The 27,269-nt window shown below is 47.9% G+C and overlaps 1 protein-coding gene across 2 annotated transcripts in view; it reads right to left on the bottom strand.

The window, feature by feature from the left end:
* LOC135904036 (NADPH azoreductase-like) overlaps positions 1 to 27,269 on the bottom strand; it is a 171,510-nt gene that overhangs the window by 75,064 nt on the left and 69,177 nt on the right. The window contains exon 1 of one of the 2 annotated variants that reach the window (XM_065434616.2): positions 13,023 to 13,182. The exons of the other annotated variant lie outside the window; for it this stretch is intronic. Within the exon in view, the coding sequence (XP_065290688.2) occupies positions 13,023 to 13,100 (78 nt within the window). The 5' untranslated portion in view covers positions 13,101 to 13,182. Of the gene's footprint in view, positions 1 to 13,022; positions 13,183 to 27,269 lie in introns of those variants that run through there. 2 annotated transcript variants of the gene reach the window in all.

Raw genomic sequence — 27,269 nt, 5'->3', positions numbered from 1 at the left:
ATCAAGGGCCGATACTCACAGCCTAACGTAGGGGAGATGACACGTGTCTTTGAAAAATCCTATCAGCTGGCATGTTGTAAAGAGTGCCACTGTTTCCACCAATGCCCTGTGGGGCACGCAGGTGGTTGTGCTATTGGTTACAATGATGGGAACTCGCATGTATGATTGGCTGGTTCGCGACTCCTTTGTGCAACTGAGGGCTTAAAAGTCATGTTTGGTTGTGTGGCGAAAACGGCGTTTCGGGCTTGGACTCGGACAGACGCCTCGGCGTTTGAATAAAGCGTCACTTTATCGGACAACTGCTCGCGCTGCCAACGTGCACTCGAATCATCGAGGGGCACCGACTTCGGACCTTAAACACATTCCCTCCTTAACTAGTGTTGAAGCTACCAGAAGATAAAGGGAAAGGAAAATAACTTCGGCGTAATGATAGAGTCGTCCTAGCGGCCAATTTCAGTGTGATTTTTTTCGAAGGTACCCACATTAGATTGAGAGCTACAGAGAATTCGCGAGAAATTGCAGACCAATATTCTTTCACGTCATCGCGACGCGTAGACGGACGGACATCGACCACCGCCGGAGAGTAGCTATTAGCCCCGAGGACATGGACTCGCGCCTGTCGTCTGCTACAGTTCGGGCGTTGTCCGGGCGCTTTCGGCGGTGTTTTCGTTTGTTCGCCTTCGTTCTCTCTGCTTGCATACTTATGGTGGTCGTCTCAAATATATTTTTACGACGTCTTCCTTTGCGAACATTTATTCAAAGAGCTAATTTATTAGGAAACAATGCAGCTCTCGAAGGCAACGCTACAGTGCCAGCCGAAGCGACGCAGACCAGCCCATTGCGGGTTTTTCATACGCGGATAGACAATCGCAAAAGCATAGCCTATAGGAATCCAGTTATGATACCATACCTGCCGCGGTGCAACAAGTATGTCACAAAGCCGGCTATATATGACTTCTACAGCAGTTACGTTGATTTTATTCCGCTAAAACAGGTTTGCTCACGACGAGTAGTTCATGGTATAATATCGAATTTTTGCATTTCCTCACAGAAACGCTCGGCAGTAGCACGGGGACTTAACTAATACTGGAGCTTAGATTCTATACGCCTCACTTGCTTCTTTAACTGCTTGTCAACATTAAGCGGTTCTTCACGTGTTTATTTTTCTTAAGCGGCGGAAATTTGAAGTAAAGTTAATGAAGGCTTACAGCTATTTACAGTGTACAAATAGGAATGTACCAATATATATTCCCTTTTCCGTGCTACACGTTCAACTCACCTCTTCAGAGCGCGTTTGTTAATGATTAATAATGTATGTTATGTTCCTCTTTTTTTGTCTATGTTACCAAGTGTATATCATTTATTTATTTCAATGCCGCAGTGTGTTTTGCATTGTTTTTGTGGAAATATTTCACTGTTCTTTCATATGTTGTATAACTGCAATGTTTTATGGCCACTATATAAATGTAATTTATATGGCGCTTGATGTGTTACCCCATGCAGCCATATTGTACCTAAGGGGGTGAGGTTACCTCAAGCCGCGTCTGTGCGGCTTCTTTCCCTCATCCACCTCCACTTACCACTCCTCTGTACATGTGTTTGCGTAAATAGAAATTAATAAATCAAATCAAACTCACTTGAGAAATTTACTGGTGCTTGTTGCTTGAGGAATATACATGACGAATCTGTTTGGCGAACTGACACAGGCTGCTCGGCCCAATTTTTTTAGTGAAGCATGCCTGCTGGACCGCATAGCTGCAGCCAGAAAGAAGTCGAAGCGTCAATGACTAGTAGTATGGGACATATTGAAGATATCGAAATTCCCCCGGTGGAGGGTCAGAAATAAAGTGAAAGTATATGCAAGGCTTGTGGTGCTTTCTTTATGAATGTTTGCGATTGGATTGGAGCAAACTTAATTTAGTCTGCAAGGTTCTCTTTTATGTATCGACGAAGCGAATAGTTATCCGTTTGTATAATTAAATAACGCTGGATCGAGACATGGTGAGACAGAAGATGCTTGAATTTTCCTTTTGTAGACAATCTAAGCTGCGGTGTAGTAGCTCGAGAATACTTTAGCCATTCCAGTTGGTGCTGTAAAAACATGCTTTATGGTTTTAATTCGAAGTTGTAGTGAACTGATGGGTTTCGCGAACATAGCGTGCCTCGCCATACGGACAGTCGATTGCTACCGTTACGTGATTAGGGGTGTGCCATATTGTCGATAAAGGCTACTGAGGGCCACTATGAAACATTTCATCACTTTCAATTGAGTGGCTCTCGATCTTAACAACCAAACTTTTCTCTCAGGTGATTGCTACTATGGTGTTTGTGAATTAACTATGTAAATACTCTACATGACGCGCCATCGTGTTAGCAGCCATGAGCAATTCGTTTTTTGGAGGCCTGTTTCAGAGGGGGATGAAAGTAGCAGCAAACTTTTTCATAAGAAATGCGCGCCTAACTATTTTTTACGCATTAATGAATGGCCATATTTGAATAGAACAACACACCAGAGTAATAGGAATCATGATGACAGCTTCGCTGGGCAGTGTCTTTCTAACATCGGATAACATGTTGACGCCAATTACGAAATTTTTCTTCCACGCAAAATGCAATGCCTCTCATAGCTAAATACTGAAGGAATGTTAAGTGTTTAGCGAAGCATCATATAGAACTTCGCGCGTTGAATTTGCATATTCTTTCTTCAGTCAAAATTTACCGATAGACACGGCGCATATATGCATTGCAAAACCTAGTAGACCCCTTTAACGCTACTTAGCTTGCGATATCCAAGCCGCAAAGTTTCTCGACTCACACGCTTTTGAAGAAGAAACTGTGGTTAAGGCATGTCAGCTGAAAGAAGCCGACGTATTCTTCAATACGTACGGCTCGAGCCACCCATACCCCAAGCATACACGAAGGGAACGAGCGCGCGCGGCAGCCGAGCGAGCCGGAGCGAGCGGCGTCCTGGCCGTGACATCACTCGCGAGAGGGCGCCACTCCTAATTCTCGCCGCTAATAAGCAGCGTCGCTGCAAAAGCTGGAGTCTGTAGCAACAAAACGGCACCTAAATTCCCATTGGCTGCGGCGTGGCCACGTCACTTGCGCGCCTTGATGGAACAGAGCGGGCTAAAGACCCAGATTTCCTGCTCTTTCGCCAGTAGGGAAAACTACCTACGTCGGACGCCATGTTCTGCCTAGCCTCCTCAAGCCGCGTATCCGCGTAGATGGCATCCGGCCGTCAACGGCTGCTGCTGAACCGCATGGGTCAAATATAAGTTTCAGGCATGGGGCGCGTGGCTTTTTTCTTTTACCTCTTTTCTCTTTGTCCTCTTTCTGACCCCTGTCTCCCAACCCCAGTATTGGCGGCGAGGAGTTACGGAGTCGCCATCTAGCGGAAGCACCTCGCTGGCGTAGTATGAGGGATCACGCGGCGCGCTCCTCATAGGTTTTGCTGTAGCGCTCACTGAAAACACCACGCGCGAGCTCTCCCGGACATTTCTGTAAGTACTTTCGAAACGAGAGAAGTTTCTTACTGTTTAAATAATAACCTTGGGCAAACTGAAAGCAAACAATCGTTTACAGACGCTATATCTCTACCGAATACGTACGGTGAACTCCACTGCGCTCGGTCGCCGCGATGGACTCTAAAGAAAGGTAGGTAAACGCTGAGAGCAAGCTATGTGAAATATGTTCTTATAGTGTTTGTATAACTAAATGGAGCGTAATAGAATGAAGCCTCAATGCAGCGATCGCCTAGATTCGCAGCGACCGACTGCGCGTCTGCATGTTTGTCCGCGCACTGTTTCGCTTTCTCCGCGCGCGCGTTTTCGCACCGTGCCATGAGCTTCAGGCCGCAGAACATGAGCATTTGACAGTATGCAAGCAACCATTGTTGCGTGGGTGCTATCAGAGCTGTTCAAAACTAACTTCACTGTAGAGACTTCGACGCCTACGGGGACTGTGATGTGCCGTCGCGACGATTCAATCTTTTTTTCTTCTAAATTCTTTGACCTTTCAATATTATTTCTCGAGTTGCGTCGCACTGTATGTTTATCGGTGTTATCGGCATGCCATTTCCCGCAGCTCCTTTTTTTGTTATCCAGTGCATTAATTCATAACGCAAACATGACCATATGCCATGCTTTTTTTAAATGTGCTTCTTACCGTTGCCTTTCCACTCCACTCAACTTGCCAGTATCTATAGCATCGACAAGTTCATAGACCAAACCGTCATGACATTAGTCGGGCAGCGGACTCGGGTGAGCGTCTCAGTGCGCGTTTTCCGAACATCGCAGACCCGGCGCCGTAGCAGAAATCTTCCTCGCGTCTGTGCTTGCTGCATAACCGAGTTGTAGCTGATGACTGTTTGCCCGTTTTATGTTTCGCGAGCCAAGCTTCACCGCCGAGCTCATGCCTCCCGGGCGCCACAAGAGAGGGGTACGGCCGCATCCATGGAGCCCGTACCTTTACAATACAATGCCATACTACAATACCACAGATTGTACAGACGACAATACCCGCCTCCACACAAGACCCTCTCACGTGAAGATGCCGTAACATGGCGACAACTACAAACCAACACATACCCCCATTTAAGCAGACTATACACGCAATACACCCGCCTACACTATATTCATACAAATGTCCCCTTTGTAACGACTACGCCTCCCTCTATCACACCACATGGGCGTGCCTCAACGTGAAGGCGGCCCCGCAAATACCCAACCCCACACCCGAGCAGTGGGAGGCCGTGCTGACTAGTTCGGACCCTCGTAACCAGCAGCAACTGGTGCGGCGGGCCCGGGAGACAGCAAGAGCCGCAGGAGCCCTGGACTTAGGGCGCCTCCCGCACAAGCAGAAAGACACCTGCTTGTCCTTTCTTTTTAATAAATGTTGCTCCTCCTCCTCACGCAGCTTCTTGTCCTGCGGCTACGTGTGAATAAGGCTGACACCGGCCTCCGTTACGTGCGTTCGGCCCTGCGGCACCGAGCAGTAGCCTACCATGTTGCGCGCCTTCAAAGGCAGCCACTACATATTTAGTGCTTTCAAGCGTTTTAAAGAAGACACTCGAAGCGGGAAAATTTCGCCACTAAATGAGGACCGCAGCGTACGAGGGAATTTAAACTCGTTTTCAGCTCGCTTCGGCGCTCCCGAAGCAGCCGACGCTGCCGCTATGACCACGTGATCCCTCCTAGCACGTCACGCCGATGGTGGCGCCAGCTTTTCCAGTGGTGGAGCTCGAGGCCAATAGGGTAGGAAACCGGAGACTGATATCTGGTTAACCTTCCTGCCTTTCCTCCTCTCTCTCTCAGGCGTGGGGCCAGACAATCAAATACGAACCCAGAAGCGCACCACACTGTTGAGGCCTAACGCGAAAGTTGTCGCCGTAATCACCGATGGTGTCCGTTCTCAACTTTACGGCGACGCCTGCCGCGCCTCTGCGGTCGCGCCGGCCGCAGAGAATCCTGCGCACGAAACAAAACAATCAGCGCGCGCAGAAGCTCACTCGAAGTTTGCTCGCAGCAGCGTGAGTGCGTCGAGAAGAACGTGGCCGCCGGAATGAGCGCCGCCCAACAAGATTCGTAGGCGGTGCTTCGAGGCTTGTCCCTGCTTAAGAAGAAAAGCAAGAGATATCTAGGGACACTAGAGCGGGCCAAAGGATACACCTGCCGGGCGCGCGCCAGGTGTTGCGTGAGGGCGCCGTGTCACCCTCGCTCCCGGAAGCCTGCGTTGAAGCGGTCTGCGCATGCGCAGTGCCGTCGCCTCTAGTTCATGCGTACGCAAGCCGGTTGCGTCCCCTAAATTAAGGTCTCCATTATGGCTGTGTTATCCGCGGGTTCCTTGCCCGCGCAAGCTCACGCCTGCCTTCTAAGTTTGCATGGGTAATCGCTGTAAACAAATTAATGTGTAAAGAAAACAGAATTCATTCGAAAGGAAAAACGTTGGCAAGTAGTGAGTTTCGAACCTTCGACACCAGGCTCAGAGGTTGTGTGTTATACCCACCGGGCTGAACCAAGATAGCAGGCTGTGGGCTTCGATTATTTCCATTGTCATTAGGTTGCTGTTTTTGTCTGTTTCTTAAATTGTTTGTGTTTTGCTTTTTTGTATTCAGACCGGCAACCGCACTGCTTACAGTGCATACCCAGATGGCCACTGGCTGCTTTCGTCACGTTTCAATGTCACTGGGTGTGCGCCAAGTTTTAATTTGCTTCCAGTTGCCCGACGCGGAACCTCCCTGAAGAAGACGAGCGAGGCTAGGCCCTCCGCTCTTCTCTGTCCGGCTTCTCTCGGATCTGTCTGCGGCTCCTGTTGCTTGGCCAGATTTTTGTTGTTGGTAGGTTTTTGTAGGCTTATTTACTGATCTCCTAATCATTCTTGCAACTGCTTCTTCCTAAGCTGATGTCCAAACACTCCCCCGGTAGCAGTTTTTCTCTTTGGACGGTCTCTATTCCGACAGACGAATTACTCCTGAATTTGTTTATCCGCAGTGGCGTGAGTACAGACCCGGTGGCTCTGGTTCCTTCCAATGGAAGCTCTATACGGCTGACCAAACGCCAGGCTATCCAGAAATCTCTCCGTGCTGCTACCTCTGCATACCAGACCATCACAGAAGCGAGGCAGTTCGGCCGCGAAAGTATCTTGTGCATGCAGATCACCAGACCAGGCCTGTGTCGCAAATTCGCTTAACTGTTCATCATTCACGTCACTGCCAGCGAGTGCATTCATCCCTGCTCACCTCGTATGCATCAAGGGAATAATCAGGGGTGTCGATGCTGATCTGTCTTCATCAGAAACATTAGAGAGATTGTCTGGGGCTGTAGTAATTGCCGTTTATCGCTGCAATCGAGTGGTAGACAATAAGAGGGTCCCAACAGAATCGGTGATTGCAACATTCGCAGGAACTTCCTGTCTATCAGAACTAAAGGTGTGGCCCCTTGTGTTCAGAGTTGAACCTCCGGAATCGCGCCCGCTACAATGCCGTAATTGCATAGTAATTCAGTAACTCAGTAACTCAGTAACTCAGTAATTGCAGGTGGCAGAAATAATTGACAGACGACGTTGCTCCAGGAAGGAGGTGGTAAGCATCGTGAAAGAAAGGGCGCTTAACTATGCGCGTGTTGGGAGGCAAACTCTTACCACAGACGTATCACTAACAGCAACTGTAGAGGCCGCTGTGTAAAAGTCAGTTACAAATGCTATGGAACGGCTGGCAATGAGCCTTGGGGAATGTATAATATGACAGGCCGTCTCTAGTAACTTATCTCATTTGATGCAAGCCACCTGTCTTAGTCCTAAAATGACCCAAACAGTTGATCCCAAGCCGAAAAATTGTGTTAGGCGTTCAGGTAACCATCTTTCTAATGACGGTGTTGAACCTTCGACTTCATGTTCCATAAGGCCTGCTTATGGTAATCCGGTTAACACGGATTTGGAAATGACAGATGTGGAACAAAACGCTCGAGCGTATAAAAGAACAATGTCGCCAATCAATGATTCTTCCTCCAGTCCTCACTCAAAAGCTAAGAAAATTCCCTCCCAATGCTGCGCCGCAAGAAAGCATTCTACAGAAAGCAATTTCTGCTGCGGCACTTCCTAAACCATAGGGTCGCTGAAAGTGCTTCAGTGGAACTGTCGCTCTCTATATTCTGCTTCAGTATATTTAGTTAACTTGTCTAACTATTCAACTTAACCCTGATTTCCCTGATTTAATTCTTTTAGAAGAAACGCGGTTAAATTCCACAATATATCTTTAATGAAATTTTACAGATGATTTCGTCTAGGCCGTCCTACTAGAGGTGGTGGATTAACTACATTTATTTCGTTTCAGATTTGCCATAAGGCCAAAATTTCATTTCATCTTTCTACTCCTGAGTGTGAAATCCTAGCGAGAGACCTGAATCTCCCTGGATGTTGCCTCTGTACCATTGTAAATGCATATTTTGACAGGACATCCTACTGTCAGGTGACTTCAACTATCACCGTATATCATGGAGATTAATAACACGTTTGTTGGGCACCGGATTATGAAACTGGTCATTGGACAATGGGCTAACGTGTGTAAACTCCGGATCTAATACGTTTGTGCGGGGTTTATCTTACTCTGCCATAGATCTTACATTCTGTGGCCCGAGTGTCTGCGTATCTTCTTGGTCGGCTGTTAAGTGTGCGACAAGCCGTGATCACCTTGCAGTAATTTTTGAAGTAGCACGTCCTCTAGCATTTATGAGTAGTCAGGTGCGAACTTTCATTAAATACAATATAAAAAAATGCTTAGTAAATGTTCTTTCATCTCTGTGTGATGCGTGCATTGAGCGAAAAACCACGAATATCTGTTCCGCTTTGGAAGGTTCTCGCAAAAAGTCTGAATTTGAGATTCGTCTGAATAACAGAAATTCATACGGCCCTTGGTAGAATGACGAATGCGCTCGTGATTACAGAAAAAGAAAAGCCGCTTAGAAAAGTTAATACGTAATGAGAGTCCCAAAAATTGGAGCGATTATAATTTTTTTCGAGCCTTCTTTAAACATACTGTTTCAAAACCAAAGACAAATACGACTGCAAGCATTTTGATTTACTATCTAACAAAAAAATTAGCGTACATTGTTCAGTTTCCTCCGCAGTAGGAAAGTTCTTCCGCGTCCAGTCAATATCGACTCTATAGTCTTAAGTAGTATTGAAATGAACCGATCACTAGTAGAAATCGCGAAGGGATTAGAAATTAGATTTTCTTCAGTTTTGCCAAATTGTGATAGCTTACGAAGTGCATCAAATGATTTTGCAGAAATTACCATGTTAGAATTGGCTGAAATCGTGGAGCGATTGCTAGATTAAGCTCCCGGAGCAGATGGGGTAACCTCTGCCATGATCTAAATTTTCTTTAACGAAGCTTCTGATGACATTTTAGCTCTTATAAATCAGTCAATTAGATTTTCGAGGATTCCGCCTGCATGGAAAATTCCTAAAATAATTCCAGTTGTTAAAACTCATGGGAAGGATATACAATAGATAACATTAGACCAATCGCGCTAGCCTCAAATTTGGTGAAATAATTGGAAGAATCCTATATGCCCGTATGCTTAAATTTGTAAAGAACAAAGACTTGCTTAGTCCCTGTCTAATTTGATTACGACTATCATTTCAATCTAACGCATGCTAACGGGGACCTAGAAAGTAGAATAAAATTAGCACGGTGTCGAGGACAGATATGGGCTATTGTGACACTAGACATGTCCAAGCCCACGATACTGTAGAATACGTAATTTTATTCGATATATTAGGAAATCTAGAGTTTACAAATTACCTTGTAAACTGGATATGTAAATTTTTAAATGGAAGGAAATTCTGCTGCTCTCTAAGAGGCTTTTTTTCGAGCATACATAATCAATCACGAGGTGCATGTTCCTCAAGCAGCTGTCATTTCTCCATCATTATTTAACGATCTGATGAATTCCATTCCTCGGGGCATCAAGTTGGTCAAACGTATGTATACGCAGACGATTTCGATTTCTTTGCACCAGACAATGATATTTAATCCCTAAATTATCGTCTACAAAACTAACTCTAAGCCATATAAACCTGGTTGCAAGATTCGCCTTTCACTTAACGTTAGAACGTGCTCGATATTGGTTTTTCTTCTTAATAATGTCGTTAACATATCGCTATCCTACCGTCTCGAGACTATACCTCAAGTGCAGTCGGTGAAGTACTTAGGTATCGTCTGTGACGGTTCCTTCAGTTGGCTTGGTCATATTGACCAAAAGGAGTGAGAGCAGTTGGCGTGCTACGTAGGCTATGCAACAGTCGGTCGGGGATGTGGAGAGAGCCACTACTGATCATTTATAAAATGTACGTGTGGACCATTACAGAATTTGGATGTGTGCTCTTCTCTGGTGCGCCAGCTTATAAATTACGCCCCCCTGTTCTGAGTGAGCGGGAAGCCCTGCGATTGTGCTGCGGATTACCGAAATTCGTGTCTAATAATGTCTTACATCAAGAAGTCAGGTTGCCATCAATATTGTGCAGATTTCGGTTGCTGACGGTCCAAACATTCTTAAATATGTACGAATCCCCTGTTAGAAGAGTGGAAAACATATTGCCACGGCATGAGCCGGGCGAGGAGAAGAGGAGGAAGACGTTAGCTGGCGCAGCCTCGGGACGCCATCTTGGACATCATCATCATCATCTTTGCTTCACCATCAACCTCGTCCTTGAAATAAAGCTGGTGCAACATTAACTGTAACAGTTTTGTGGTGGAGGGGCGGGTTACTTAGACCAAGACGACGGAGCTGCTGCGGCAAGTGCCACGCCGGAGCCGACGCCTCACTCGGCTGCCTCCACGTGATATCCCATGTCCCACAGCGCCTTCTCTGGCTGCTCCAGTGCGAACGACCGGCGCCTGAATGCATCAGATGGAGTCCCGCCCTTTCTCGGGAAAATTCGGCGAGGACGTGGAGGAATGCCTCACCTACTACAAGCGTGTGAGCAAGTACAACGGCTGGAACTCCACGGCTCAGCTCGACAATGTCGTTCTGTTCCTCACAGACTCTGCGCTAGTGTGGTTCGAGAACCATGAAGATACCTTCATGACGTGGGGCAGCCTCGTTACTGACCTCACAGAGTGCTTTGGCGATTCCACCATATCTGTTGCGCCGTCTTCGACCAGTGCCCATTCTGCGCCTTCTGCCCCACCCGACGACATTACAAAGATGATTGCACCGGACCTCTCAACCTAACCAGCCGCGGAGCTCCGTGGTCTTCTCGAGTCTTACTTCGACCTGAACGATCGCCCTTTGGGTCAAACTGCGGTCGTGAAGCATCGTATAAATACCGGCGATGCAGCACCTGTTCACCGATGCCCATACCGGGTATCGCCCTCTGAGCGACAAGTTATCCAGAGCGAGGTTGACAAAATGCTTGCCAAAGGGATTATTCAACACTCTTCCAGCCCGTGGACTTCCCCTGTTCTCGTCAAAAAGAAGGATAACAGTTGGCTCAAAAAGGACAACAGTTTGCGATTCTGCGTTGAGTGTCGTCATCTAAACACAATCACCAAGAAAGATGTATATCCACTTCCCCGCATTGACAATGCTCCACGGTGCCACTTATTTTTCATCGATAGACCTTCGCTCTGGATATTGGCAAATTGCCGGTGAATGAAATGGACCATGAGAAGACCGCATTTGTCCCACCAGACGGTCTATATCAGTTCCGGGCAATGGCTTTTGGCTTGTGCAATGCCCCGGCGACATTTGAAGGGAGGATAGACATGCTCTTGTGTGGTTTGAAATGGTCCATGTGTTTGTGCTACTTGGACGGCGTCATCGTATTCTCTTCAACTTCTGCGACCCATCTTGAAAGACTTTCATCCATTCGTTTTGCTTTTCGCACCGCTGGCTTGCGGCTGAACTCGTCCAAGTGCAACTTCGGTCACCGCCAAATAACTATGCTCGGACATCTCGTCGATTCGTCAGGCATTCGCCCCGACCCCGCTAAAGTTCATGCTGTGCAGAATTTTAGGGTACCAGCTTGTGCCAAAGATGTTCGCAGCTTTATTGGCCGTTTGCTCTTATTTCCAAAGGTTTGTGGAAAGTTTCGCCCATGTTGCCCGTCCCCTGACTGACCTCCTAAAGAAAGACGTTCCTTCCTGCCGAGGCTATGAACAAGCGTCTGCTTTCTCGCTCACCACACCTCCTGTTCTCGCCCATTTTGACGCCTCCGCTCCGACAGAAATCCGCACTGACGCCAGTGGTTGCGGCATCGGCACAATTTTAGCTCAACGCCATTGTGGGCGCAACCGCGTTATCGCCGACGCCAGCCACCTCCTCTCTACAGCCGAACGCAATTACTCGATTACCGAGCGCGAGTGTCTCGCCCTCATTTGGATGGTGGGCAAGTTCCGATCCTACATATATGGTCGACCATTTACAGTTACGAATGATCACCATGGCCTTTGTTGGATTTGTTCCCTCAAGGATCCCACCGGACGCCTCGGTCGCTGGGACCTACGGCTGCAGGAATACACATACACTGTGATCTACAAGTCGGGTCATCTACATCAGGACGCCGTCTGCCTGTCTCGTCATCCCGTCGATGCACCGGACGGTTTAGTAGATGTCGCACCGATCTGCGTTCTTTCGCTCTCCGCCTTGCAAGACATTGGCGCTGAACAACGACGCGATTAATAGTTACGGCCCTCGACGGGCCGTAACTATTCAGGCGTAACTAGCGATTAGTTACGCCTGCTTTCTGATCCGTCTGACCCATCCCTTCACATATTCGTGCTACAAAATGGCATCTTGTATCGCCGCAACATGCACCCTGACGGGCCCGAGCTCCTAACTGTCATTCCCTCTCATCTGCGACAGATTGTACTCCAGCAACTGCACGACGTTGCCACCGCTGGACACCTTGGCGTCACTCGGACCTATCTATGACCGAATTCGGCGACGCTTATTCTGGCCCCATCTCAATCGCTCCGTGCGGTGCTATGTTGGCGCGTGTGAGTCGCGTCAACGCCGGAAAAGACCAGCTGTGCATCCTGCTGGTCTGCTGCACCCTTTGGATATACCGACCAACCTTCCTTTTTCGCGTTGGCGTTGACCTTCTCGGACAATTCCCTATATTAAATGACGGAAACAGGCGGATTGCCGTCGATACGGACTATAAAACTCGCTATGCCATTACTAGCGCCTTACTGACCAGTTGCGCTACCGACGTCCCTGACTTCTTGCTTCACGACGTTATCTTGCACTACAGTGCACCTCGTCAACTTCTCACCGATCGCGGAAGATGCTTTCTTGCCAAAGTAATGGACGACTTACTTCGATCATGTGCTACTAAACACAAACTTACTACCGCTTACCATCCTCAATCTAACGGTCTTACCGAACGCCTGAACCGCACATTAACTGACATGCTAGCAATGTATGTTTCCTCCGATCATCGCGGCTGGGACACTGCTCTACCATTTATCACGTTCGCTTACAATTCCTCGCGCCACGACACAGCTGGCTACTCACCCTTCTATATCCTCGTCGGCCGTGAGCCCACTTTGCCTTTCGACCACACTCGCCGACAGAGTATACTCGGGATATCATAGCCACAGCGACGCCAGATTGCCCGCATTCGTCTTTCTGCTTCACAGGCACGCCATAAGTGCCGTTACGACCAGCATCATCACGACGTCGAGTACGAACCAGGTGCTCTTGTGCTAGTTTTATCTCCAATTCGGTGTGTTGGTCTTTCGGAGAAATTCCTCTCGCGATACTACGGCCCTTACCGCATCCTTCGCCAGGTGAGCCCTGTCACATATGAAGTGTCTCCACTGGATGCCACCGTACATTCACCTCTCTCTGACATCATCCGCGTCAGCCGTCTCAACTCTAACCTTTCTCAGGCCGATGAGCCGCACCAATAAGGTGCTTTTTCCGACGGGGGTGATGTCACAGTTGGTAATGTGGGAAGAAGAGGACGCTGATGGTGGCCTTGGAAGTGACGAAGAAGAGTTTAGTAGTATCGCTGCTCTATGCTTGTTGGCTCCGCCATTAAAAGCCATCTGAGAATAGACGCACGCTTCTTCCTTTCCGTAACAATATATAACATCACATCCAAATTTTCCTGGCGGCTGGAAATGTGCTCTGTAAGCTGCTGCTGTCCGGCATCACAACCGCTCCTTACGGCTGGCCTTGGTTGCTGCACGCCTCATTTTGCTGCCTGTGGAACCAGCACAAGGCTACCGGCGGATCATCTCCTGGGAATCATAGGCAAGGTAAGTCTACAAGAACGTGCCAAGACAGGAGCACAGGAGCAGCAGTACAAGCTATCAAGAAACTTTATACCAAACATCGGTCTAAAATTCCAGACATCGAACCAGGGCACTTGGTTCTTGTACGCGAAGGACTTGAGGCGTCTTGGAGTCGTCATTCATCGGCCCCTACGTAGTGACCAAAACAGTGAAACGAGTAGGCGTTATGAAGGACATTTATTACGAAGCACCAGGGGAGCAGATTGAATCGAGCGCCATTGGCAACGTCATTTCGTGTTACCCCAGGAGAGGAGACAATCAAAGCTGCGGAGCGTGTGAAGTGCCTGAAGAAGACGACCGAGACTGGGGGTGCAGGCTCAGAAGTTCGTTGAGATGGCGGACTAAACAGACCGTCTCATTTCTTTACATAGCAACCTAATATCTCTCTACCAGAAACATTATATCTATACATAACCGCTCGTTTCACAACAGTTACATTATTCAATGCTCGACATTTCGTAGACGTCAACTACGTTTGAGTATTTAAAGTTTTTTGTCTGTCCTTATGTCTGTGAATGACAGGGGGCTCTTTCCAAAATATTGGTGTGAGGGGGAGGAGAGTTCGGACTCCTGTTGGGACGGCGTGCAAAACCACTGAATTATCTGGTTTCCTAACAATGCCAGTACAGATGAGGAGAGAGAAAAATATTTGCACTCTTGTTGACATTACCAACAAGAAAAATTCTTGGGGCAGCAACATTCATACAAGGGAAGCTGTTTAGGCTGCATACGTGGGCTGCATACATTAGGAAATCGGACAGTCTCTTTCGGACAGACATGCACTACGACGACACGGGCGCCGCCGCGATCACCGCAGCTGCTCCCGCGCGCATCTGCCGCAACCGCTGCTGCAGCAGCCGCGCACTCTCTACCGTGGCTCATCGTACAGCATTTAAGCTATATGAAGCGCTACACTGAGTGCACGTTCTTATATCTATATAGTGTTTCTCTTACAACGCCGAAATTATGTGGTTCCATTTGGACACACACCCGCCGTGGTTGCTCAGTGGCTATGGTGTTGGGCTGCTGAGCACGAGGTCGCGGGATCGAATACCGGCCACGGCGGCCGCATTTCGATGGGGGCGAAATGCGAAAACACCCGTGGTGCTTAGATTTAGGTGCACGTTAAAGAACCCCAGGTAGTCGAAATTTCCGGAGTCCTCCACTACGGCGTGCCTCACAATGAGAAAGTGGTTTTGGCCCATAAAGCCCCATAATTTAATCTTTTCATTTGGACCTCTCGGACCAGCGGAAGTAGCGAGGGACCAAGACCTCGAGGAGCACAACGCCCGAGACTGATGTAGTGGCCGCGTCGCGGTAAAAGCTTGTCCTCCCTGAGTGGATGGAGCCTAACCGATTCTGCAGGCATTTTTCAATAAAGTTGTTCTCTCTCTCTCTCTATCTCTCTCTATTTGGACCCAAGCTATTAGAGCTAATTGGGGAAGTTGGCGGAGTGCTTGATCTCCGGGATCGGTCCACGCATTCCTGTCCACGTGCCGTGATAGTGGGCCCAGTGGGAACGCATGCGGGGGGCGGGGGTGTATACGGGGCTAGAGGTAAACAGCTTCGCTGGAAAAATTTGACAAACACCTTCGCAAGCGATGGCCGTCATCGTGCGCGTAGTTTTACTTCCGGCGACAATAAAGCGGCTCCACGGGACGCGAACGGCCATCCATCGCGCCTTGCTGCCAAATTACACCTTTTTAAAGGAGCAGGACAAAAAAACACGTGGCCTCGTATAAGGCTGCACGATATTAGACTGTGCTCCACGGTCCGACCTGCGGGGACCGACGCTGCGGCGACGCCTCGCCTGACTGCAGGGTGGCGCACTTACCTGCGAGCGGAGCTCCGGCAAAGCGGCGACGAGCCAGCAGCTGCGGCCGACCGGCACTGGCCCGGAGGCACACCGCGTATACGGGCCGCGAGAGGACGAAGCAGGAAGAACGCAACACGCGCAAGCCGTGGTTTTCAAGGCCGGGTTACCGTGCCTGCGCGTGCACAAGGCTTCGGAAAATCAACGGCGCTCTGCAGACGAGGACAATAAAGAAGACGCACATGCGACACGGCCTATTCTCCGCGTCTATTTTTGCGCCGTTTATTTCCAGAAGTATGACCCATCAACTAAGCTCGAACCTAAATTTGTGGTATAAGGCAATCGCGAGTAGAAAACGCCCTCGAACGTACGTATGCTGCATCTGCTGGCGATTCTTACATTATGTATGTGTCTGCTGCTGTTTTTGCTGTTTACAACGTTTAGATCTTTAAAAGGGGAGGTGGGCTCGTTGAAGAGAGATGAAGGACGCTCGAGTCACGTTCTTAACCTGACTTGGCATACAGCGTGCATTTACGCAATGAACTGTCACCGGAATGTTTAACGTTTGATCAAGCGTTGGTCTCGCAGAGCGGTCTGTTCGCGCGAATACGGCACCTGCTCTCCTTTCCACTCAGGGATCAAGGGCGCGCGAGCCGCTGACGTCGCCGTTTCGCGGCCGCAGCTCGCCTCGCACCGGCGGCGCTGTTCCCGCGTCTCGCCGAAACCTCTGTCAGATAACGCGCGCTGCCGGCCGTCACCACGCGAGTTATCGCAATGTGAGCGGCGACGCACCTCGCCGTATCAGGACACTACTGCGTTTTTTTTCTTTCTCCTGGACGTCACACTCAGGTAGCTGAGTTCTGGCAGAAAGGCTGCGTGTCTCGACCGCATCGGTACGTCACTAAAGCCGAAAGATTGCAATTCACGGTTTGAACAGGCGAATGCATGCGCGCGTTGTTGGCGTACTCTCCGCAAACGATCCCAACTTTTCCCCTCTGAATATAGAAGCGCGGTTAGACGCGTGTCCTCTTATGTCAAAGCACCGTCAGGCCTCTTTCAGCAAACGCAACCTCTATGACGTAACCTTGACGGGGATTTCACTCGATGCTCGTGGAGACGCGACCGTAGACGCGCCGCTGCAACTGTGCGCATTGCTGAACGAATCTCGCCTAGCGTCCACGCGCGTCCAAGGCCAGGGTGCCGAGTGCGGTTGCTCGGCCCTCTTTTGAACCCACGAGGCAATGATGACGGGCCTCTAAAGCTCCGTTCATTTCCCAGTCCCTGCGCCCTTCCGCGGCATACGCGCACCTTGCACCCAAGCTCTCCCCCACAGTGGCCTGAGCAGCGCCAGAATAAGGAAGGCACACGTTGATTGCACGTTCGCCGTGGCACCTTCGGTCGATTCATTGGTGTACCAACTATTTGGGAGAAGGCCAGCAGCGAATGATCTGACCTATATATATATATATATATATATATATATATATATATATATATATATATATAGCCAGAGGCGCAGGCACGCGGGGGGAGGGGGGTGCATACGGAGCTTCAGCCCCCCCCCCCTCCGAAATTTTTTCGTGCTGTCATGCACGCTGCACCCCCGACTAAAACAACCCCCGGCGCCGGATCGCAACCATTATGGATTCTGTTTGGAATGCATTTTTCACGCTCGAACAGACATTTCAGCGCGAACATTGCGAACTCGGGCTGGATTTCGCGGCAACGCCCATGCACCGGGAGTCGCATAACGCAAAGAGCCCCATCCGAGCACAAAATTTAAAGGGCGTTTGGATGGCGAGCTAAAGCCTTTATGGCGAGCGGGATCGTCGCGGCACCTCGCGGAGGCCGCGGAATCTACGGAGCGCATGGATTTGAAATTCGCAGCTTTATGGGTAAACAGTTCTCATGATCTTCTAATGCGAAAGATGCATTGACATTTCCAAAGTCGTGCTTTAGATAATTAATTCCAGAACTTTGTGGTTTTAATGGTATAAACATTTGACGCCAAAGGTGCATTACCTTTTCTAAAGTAGTGCATCGGACCATACAACAAGACAAGCCAAATCAACACACTATCAGACACACGGAGGAAGGAAACTAAGGAGAGGTCCTGACGTCACTCTCTGTGAAGCTAAAATGGAGCCGGAAGTTGGCGTTGCTCATGACGTTGCTCCGCCTATCGGGCAAGCTCTCCTCTCTTGTTTACATTTCTCGCGAAACCACGCCGCTCTGCGCGCAACCGTGCTACTCGGACCCGCGCACTCCGCAGCAATACTAAGCAATCGTTAGCACGTTAGCATGATTCCGCGAAAGAGGGCCAAATTACCCGCGGATATTCCTTCGTCCGTAGCCATTGCCGCAGCGGGGTACAGTGCGTACAGCGTTGCATGCGCGTTCATTTCACGAATTTTAGTTCCTCCTGTCCCACCTTGCCACAGCAACATACGGGAGAGCACGGTCCAGATAACGCAGCGCAACCAAACACGAACACCAACGCAAACCTGCCCGCACGGCGCCTTTGCCACGGTACGAAACCTACGGAGCAACACGTGTGAGCGCACAGAACCAAAACAAAACCGCCATTGTGGCCCGAAAGGCGTGGCCTCTAGACAAAGAAATAAAAAATCAGCAAAAAAGAGGAGAACGTACTACGTCACTTCCTTCACACTTTTCTCCTAGCGCGCGGAGGGGGGTAGGGCCTCTCCTCAGTTTCCTTCCTCCATGACGCAGCGAGGTCCGATGAGACGAAGCGTTCCGATGGTTCATTTGAGCCGTCATGTCGCAGAAAAAAATATCAACATTTTTTCACCTGCGCCAACGCATCCACATCAAGACACTAAGGCCAGCAAAGGTAAATAGGCTTTTGTTTATTTTTCTACTTGAATTTTATTCGCGAGGACACATTGAGCCTCTTCAATTTTCCTGCTCTCGCTACCCGTGGGCTGCCAGAGCCAGCCAAAGCGCATCCGTTTTTCTCGTGTTGCCTCCTACACCGCACGGCGCACATCTGCGCGCGTTCGTTTTTCTCTGGCCAAGTGGATTTTCGCCTCGCAGAGTTTTGGATGCTTTCTGGCCAGCAGACGCGAAAAAGAAACCATGGTCACTCTGAGGACTGAATGGACTCAACGCTGGGTTGAAGAGGGTTGAATGGACGCTCCAAAAGCTGAACAGCGTGGTGTCGTGAGGTGTTGGACAGCTGAATGTGTTTCCCAGAAATAAACGTCGCCGCATGGCTGCCGAGTACGTTGAACATTGCATTTCACTGGCCACTGTGAAGCGTTGGAGCAAACGGTTCAAAGCAGGACGTTGCAAAGACGATCCAAGACCGGGCCAAAGCCACCGCGCAATAACCTCCAACGCAATTGCAAAGCTTGATGAGCTGATTAGGCAAAAACGGAGAATAAGTATCGAACTGGCAGAATGTGTGAACATCAGTCATGGTTCAGTTCACACATAATTCATGAACTTCTCGCTTATCGGCTCTTGTGTGCGCAGTGGATGCCCAAGATTTTCAGCCACCGCCAGAAGACAAATAGGTTCGGCACTCTCTTGGCTCATCTGTTCCGGTATCACAATGAGGGTGACGACTTCTTGTCTGTAATTGTGACCGGAGACGAATCGAGGTTGCTACTACTACGAGCCTGAAATGAGACGGCAAAGGTTACAGTGGAAACATTAGAATTCACCACCCCCAAAGAAAGCAAAGGCCGTCATTTCCGCGGGAAAGGTGTTGTTGACTTCTTTTTCGATCGTCAGAGGCCATTACTGATCGAATTTTCTAAACCTGGAGAGACTATCAATCGTTTCCGATATTGTGAAACGCCGGAACGGCTGCGTGTCGCAAGCAAGAACAAACGACGTGGAAATTTGACGAATGGGGGTCATCTTGACCCACGACAATGGCCGTCCCCACGTCGCTGATAGGGTTAATACAAAACTGGCAAAGTTCAAGTGGGAAACGCTGCAGCATCCGCCATACAGCCTAGACCTGCCGCCTTGTGGCTTCCACATTTTGGAGCAATTAAAAAAACAGCTCAAGGGAACCACATTCGTGTGGGGCGATGACGTGAAATAGTCAGTTACACTTCTTCTTGAAGCAGCAACCCAAGGAGTTTTATGAGACGGAAATCACGCGACTCGTTTGTCAGTGGCCCAAATGTCTAAATCCTCATGGACACTACTTTTAAATAAAGTATCCCGTTTGTCATACATTCGCATTGGCTCACTTCCTTTTGACTCGCCCTCATATATTTTGCAGTACTGGTTTTTATATGTGCTCTCTGTTGCAACTATAATTTCGGTGCAAAAACAATGCACGACCGGTGACAATGCTCCTGCGCAATACATTGGGACAAAAGACAGCGTCATTGAGATTTTTCCCTGGCCGTTGCATATGTACAAAAATGTAAACAAGGCTATTGAATGGATGGATGGATGCAAAACTTTAATAAGGTCCTGAGGTACGCGACTCAGCGCACTGCGGGCCGCTCCCAAGTTGGGACAGTCAGGCCTTGCCCGACCGCCGCATCGTGGGCCCTCTGGACAGCCCATAATTGCGCCCCGGCGTCGGAGCTCTTGATAGCGAAGAGCCACTTGTCCTCGTTGATTTGTTCTGTGCCTCGTAACGAGGGGCAACGCCAGAGCATATGGTCTAGGCTAGCGATGTCATTGCAGTGCCTGCAAGAACTAGTGGCATAGGTGTCGGGATAAATTTTGTGGAATAAAGCCGGGTTGGGATATGAGCCTGTTTGCAATAATCTGAGGGTCAATGCCTGCGCTCTATTTAACTTCTTGTGTGGAAGGGGAAAGTCTCTCCTGCCGAGATAAAAGTGCTGCGCAATTTCGTTGTATGTGGTCGGTTGATCTCTGTTCTCCACCACTGCGGGCCGGCGTTGGAGTTCTCCATGGTCGCGGAAAGTGAGACCTCGCGCCTTGGAGTGGGCCAGCTCGTTGAGGTTTGTGGGGCCTCCCATGATGGATCCCATGTGAGCGGGGAACCACGTGAGAGTGTGGGTGGCGATGCTTTTGCCGTCGAGGATGCGACAGGCTTCCTTACATACGGCGCCAACGCTGAAGGCGCGGATGGCTGCCCTGGAGTCGCTAAAGATATTGGCATGTCCGTCGTCCAGGAGGGCCAAGGCAATGGCCACTTGCTCCGCCGCACGCGACGACGTGCTTCGTACCGAAGCGGCGTTAACGGTCGAACCCCTGTGGTTGATTGACACTACCGTGAAATTGTTGCTGTTGCCATACTGGGCCGCGTCAACGAAGCAGCTGCCGCCAGGGAGTTCTGTTGCGCGGCGTAGGAGCGCCACCGCTCTGGCCTTCCTTCTTTCTACGTTGCGCTGGGGATGCATATTGCGCGGGACGGGCGATATGATTATGTTATCTTTCTGCTCTTTCGGAAGGCCCTGGTAGGCATCTTCGACAGTGGCCGGGGGGACGCCCATCTCAGTTAGGAGTAGTCTGCCCGCCCTGGTGCCGGAGAGCCTGAGAATCTGTGCCCTTTCTTGTGCTTCTGCAATCTCGTCCAGGGTATTATGAATACCCAACTGCAGGAGTCGGTCGGTGCGTGTGTAGTTTGGTAGTCCGAGCGCGCTCTTGATCCCCCTCCTTATCATGGCATTTAGCTTGTCTCGCTCGGCCCTCTTCCAGACGTGCATGGCCGCTACGTACGTAAAATGGCACAACAAGAAAGCGTGGACTAGCTATTGAATGACAAAGTTTTATTATCACATTTGTACTCAACTTGTTCATTTCACAGCCTTTACATTAACGGTCTCGGTAGAGAACAGCAGTTTACACTAGGTAGCGAGGCACTGGAAGTAGTAAGGGAATACATCTACTTAGGGCAGGTAGTGACCACGAATCCGGATCGTGAGACTGAAATAATCTGAAGAATAAGAATGGGCTAGGGTGCGTTTTGCAGGCATTCTCAAATGAACAGCAGGTTGCCACTATCCCTCAAGAGAAAAGTGTATAACAGCTGTATCTTACCAGTACTCACGTATGGGGCAGAAACCTGTAGGCTTACGAAAAGGGTTCTGCTTAAATTGAGGACGACGCAACGAGCTATGGAAACAAGAATGATGGGTGTAACGTTAAGGGATAAGAAAAGAGCAGATAGAGTGAGGGAACAAAGGGGGAGTAATGACATCTTAGTTGAAATCAAGAAAAAGGAATGGGAATGGGCAGGACATGTAATGAGGAGGGAAGATAACCGATGGTCATTAAGGGTTACGGACTGGATTCGAAGGGAAGGGAAGCGTAGCAGGGGGCGGCAGAAAGTTAGGTGGGCGGATGACATTAAGAAGTTTGCAGGGACAACATGGCCACAATTAGTACATGACCGGGGTAATTGGAGAAGTATGGGAGAGGCATTTGCCCTGCAGTGGGCGTAACCAGGCTGATGATGATGATGATGATGATGATGACATTTTTCATATGAACGGCATGCACTGCTTTGCTGGTTTCGAACTGATATAATTCCAACGTTCGTGTGATATTTTCTTTACTTATTAAGTAGACAAAGACATGGAAGCATTGATATCAGTTATTTCGGGCACAATTTTTTGCACTTACGAGTATAATGTTTTATGAAAAAATACATATTTTACTGGTCTTGACAGTGCGTAGCGTTCAAGAATTCGTTTGCAGCATCTTTGAAGTTGAAGTTTATTCATATGAAAAAACATAGGTACATAAATGTAATATACAGACGAGGGTCCCAAAGTAATCATACTGAAAACGGGACCCTCGGTTAGTAACTACAACAGAATTGTGACATAGTTGGCAGCATAACAGTGGATAGCATAATAATATATTAGTTGCAAGAAAAGCAAATGATAACGAAAAGAAAAAAGAAAAACCAAACAAATTATGCTCTAATCGATATAGTGTAACGGATATAACAACAGGAGTGACAAAATTTATAGAATTGTTAAAGGCAAAAAACAAAGGAAACAACGAAGAAAGAGGGATAAAAAGATGTGGCGCAATGTGAACACTGCAAAAAAAGAAGAATGGGTGATACTTATTAGTTAGGTGACTATGAAAATACAAATATTTATTAGGAAAGATTATCGGAGGTTAGCAGAAAATTCCTTAGCGAAGCTTTGAAACGCTGACATGTAGTTAGTATTTTATGTGAAGCAGGAAAACGATTCCAAAGTGTAATGGTAGCGAATGTAGATATTTTTTTACCATAGTTAGTGCGAACTGATGGTAACAAAAATTATAACTAGAAGCGAACCTAGTAGGGTTTGCATTTCTAAGGGAGCTGCTTTGAACATATTGAAAGGTCAGCTGGGAATCAAGCAATTCATAAAATATTATTGCTAAATTGTAGCTGAATAATCTTTTTATACATAGAATTTTGTACTGCTCAAGCAGGCCGATAGCATTAGAGCGCGGTGAACTGTGGGTGATGATACGGATTGCTCGATTTTGTATATGCTGGACTGACGACAAATGACATAGATATGTATTACCCCAAACGATTAATCCGTAGTTAATGTGTGAATGAATGAACGCAAAGTAGAGGGAAAGCAAAGCATAAGGAGAAAAATAGTGTCGTGCCTTGATAAGTGCACGGATACCAAAAGCGCACTTCAGCTTGACGTGATTGATGTGCAGGTGAAACTTCAGATGGCTGTCTAGAATAACCCCTAGAAATGAAACGGAGTCGCTAATGGGAATAGAATGATTGCCTAAGGTTAACGAAGGAGGAATAATTTGTGATTTTTGGTGCGAATGGAATACTAAAAATTTCGTTTTAGATGGATTAATGACTAGATCGTTGTCATTACACCAATTCATTAGGTGGTCAAGAGTTTTATTTAGTTTGCTTACTAGGGAAGAGATACACTTATCAGCTATAGATATATTTGTATCGTCAGCATATAGAACGTAAAGGCTTAAGTCTGTGACGTCTGGCACATCATTAATGTAAAGAGAAAAAAGCAAAGGCCCCAGTATTGAGCCTTGTGGTATCCCGTGGTTAAGTTTTTTAGAAGAGGAAAAAGTTTCACACGCATAACCAATAAATTCCCTATCAGACAAATAACTGCCAGGGCAGGGCCAGTTATTCCATATGCTTCCACTTTACGAAATAAAATCATGTGATTAGTAGTATCAAATGCCTTAGTAAGGTCTAAGAAAATTGAACCAACGAATTCATTATTGTCAAGAATATTCTTAATAAAATCAGTTAAGCAAAGCAGAGCTAAGTTGGTGGAGCTTTCAGACCTAAAACCGAACTGGCAGGATTTAATTGTATGGAATTTTCCCAAATACTTGCTTAATCTGATCAAAAATAATTTTTCAATTATTTTACTTAGGGAAGAAAGAATCGTAATTGGAATGTAATCTGAAATTAATTCTTTATTACCTTCTTTAAAAACTGGGATAACCTTTGCACGCTTTAGCAATGGCGGAAATACACCAGATTTAAAGATAAGGTTAATTACTACGCTCAGGGGTTCACATATGGCACCAGCGACTAGCTTTAGGTGGCGCACTGCAATACCATCTAATCCTGGACTTGTGTTACGAAGATTACGCATAATAGAAAGCACTTCATGCGGCGTGACAGGATGAAGGAAAAAGGAATGGCTCAGGCGTTCTATTTTAGGCTGAAAAGTTGTTAGTTTGTTTCCCTCCGGCAATGCGAAATGATCAGAAAAAGCGTTTGCTATCTGAGAAGGCTGACAAAATGTAAGATTGTCGCGTACAATTTTAGAGATAAACTTAGGCGGCTCATTGTTGAAAAAGTCATTCAGCAACTGCCATTGTTTTTTAGTGTTGTTTTTATTCTGCAAGAATGCTGTTTCATAGTAAAGTCTTTTGACTTCTCTGAGAATCCTGTTAAGAACGTTGCAGTATATTTTGTACCGATTTCTCAGAGAACAGTTAAATGGTTGTCTTTTAGTCTTCTTTTACAAATTATCTTTTTTGCGCAAACTCTTCAGCAGACCATCTGACATCCAAGGATTATTAGGGCGTTTAAATCGATTTTTACAGGTCACAGTTCGAGAGCAAGTACTGATAGCTTTACTGAATAAATTGCAGAAGAAATTAAGAGCTTCTATGGGGTCTTAATAAAATTCAGATCTGACCAGTCAGTGGAGCTAATGGTAGAAATTAATTTATCTGTGTCGAGTACTGTAGTGAAATAAGAGGTGACAATGTTAGCCAAACGTGTTTCGAAGATTGCAAAAACCGGAAAGTGATCAGGGAGGTCACTGTTGACAACACCCGCCGAAATGGGTACGTCTAGGTTTATTAAAACATGATCAATTAGTGAATGAGAACCCTCATCAGCGCATCTTGTAGGCGATGTAATGAGGGATTCAAGGCAGTAGCCACTGAAGCAGTCAGTGTAGGCTGTATGCAAGCTAGAATTAACACCCAGCAAGTTGATGTTTATATCTCCCACAATCATTACACTCTTACTTTCCGACAGCAGTTTGTTAAGTACGTTATCAAGAGCATAGATGTAATCCGGAAGGTTAGAACCTGGTGACCTATAAACACAACCGAGAACAACCCTTTTAGTGCTGCATGCCTCGATGGGCTCGTTAGTTTCCACCCATACCGTTTCGCAGCAATCGACGTGAAAGTTTAAATCATTTCGGCGAGTGCAACTGATGCGCGGAGAAACAAAGATGGCAGCCCCACCATGCCTAGTGTTTAAACGGTGACAGTATTCAGGACTGTAAGAATGAAACCCATACACGTTACTATCATCGCTAGAAAACCACGTTCCGGAAACACAAATAAATGAGAAATCATGGTCAAGCGGAGATAAAAAATTATTTATGCCCTCGTGATTCTTTCGTAGACTGCGTGCGTTAAAATGAATCAGGGAAGGATTAGTGTGACGAAGTCAAGAACGAAGTTCACAAGATTACGTAAGGGACATAGCGATGAAAAAGTGACCAGGCACGCGTAATCAGCACAATAGGCGCTCTTACGTGAATATGCGCAGATCCGACTCGGCTGAAATTCGGAACACCCTGCTATCAGTAGCTTTCCGAGCTTTGATCTGACTGTGTTCAGTCCAGAGGTACTGCCACTTTTTTGCCTTTTTCAGGGCAAGTGCTTTGGCAAACAGCATTTTATTACTGATTGTCAAATGGTCCTTCACATAAACAGCCGTGTCGTTTGTGCCAGAAAACCCAAGGTGGCTCGCACGGAGCCGAGCCTTGCGGGCTCTCTTTACAAATTCATTGTTCTTGTCTCTTGAAACAAAGCGAGCAATTAAATGTTGATCGGATGATTTGGATGGAACACGATGAACTGTCTCAATGTCAGTTTCAGATACAGGACACTCGATGACGTCGCCCATACGCTTCAGAATGGCTCGGCAGTCCTCCCCCTTTGTTAGAGGAATTCCTTTAACTTCAATGTTGTTGAGCCTAGAATATTGCTTCAAACCAGCCACCCGCTTCACAAGCATTTCATTTTCGGCCAATAAGGACTTGTTCGAAGTCATCAATCCATCCTGCTTGGCTCTGAACTCATCAAACAGGTTGCTCATAAAGTCAATGCTTTCGCGAAGCGAGGCATTTTCAGACAGCAAAAAGTCGTTCAATTTCAGTTTGATCTAAAAGGCCATTTCCGACATAAGGGATTCCATCCTATTGTTGAAATGTTGTTCCAGTTGTTCAATTTTTTTATGCGAAGCATGTTATTAGAGCTCAACCCAGCTACTCAGGCGCGGTGGTGTCGCCTTCAATACCACGTGACACCGTGACGTCACGACAGAGGAGAAACGGGGCTCCAACTCGCGCCGTCGCTCGCGGCGTCGCCTTCAAGGCTGACCACGTGACACCGTGACGTCACGACAGAGGAGAAACGGGGCTCCAACTCGCGTCGTCGCTCGCGGCGTCGCGGCGGTATATAAGCAGCTGCGCTTGCCTTTGCTAGACACTCACGAGGTGAGATGCCTCCTGGAGACAGAGCTGCTCGTTGGAATGAGAAGCGAAGGTTGCGGCGTGCTACAGAGACTGTTTCTAGGTGGCGTTGCTATGGCGCAGCGACTACGCGCCCCGCATCGGACGCGGTGAGCGTCGAGCAACGCAGCGTTCGGCGCGACAACGAAATGTGCGCCTGAGCAAGCGCCGCACGCCTGAGCCGACGCCTACGACACCGGCTTTTCTGCGACACGAGATCCTTAACGCTGTCGCGTTAAAATAAAGGCTAGTATTTTTTTTTAATGCGAGGATAAATGCCTCAGGGCATACAAGGGTATGGGATGGGGGTGAATAAGGATGATTAAGTGAATGAAAAATGGCTGTGGCTTAGCTAAGGTTAAGCCCAGGATGCGAAGCATACTAGCCTTTATTTTAGTTGTTGAACCACTGTTTAGCCTGGTGAACTGCTGTTGCTTGGCTATATTTGGTTCGGCTAGACGAAGAAACAACTCATGCGTTACTCTGCTTCGCCTTGGACGCCCCGCATTGGACGCGGTGAGCGTCGAGCAACGCAGCGTTCGGCGCGGGCCTGAGCAAGCGACGCACGCCTGAGCCTTAGAAACAGCTCGTTTCTAAGGCAACACCGCATTCACTAGAGGCGCTTTTGTACCGCTTTGAAGCATCGTACTCGTGGCTCATGGCTTCCACTTCCGGCCACCGCAGTGAACGG

The sequence above is a fragment of the Dermacentor albipictus genome, chromosome 5 (assembly GCF_038994185.2).
Source record: "Dermacentor albipictus isolate Rhodes 1998 colony chromosome 5, USDA_Dalb.pri_finalv2, whole genome shotgun sequence".
Classification (NCBI taxonomy): Eukaryota; Metazoa; Arthropoda; class Arachnida; order Ixodida; family Ixodidae; genus Dermacentor; species Dermacentor albipictus.
Note: the sequence above shows the minus strand (reverse complement) of the source record. Positions and strands in the feature narration are given on the sequence as shown.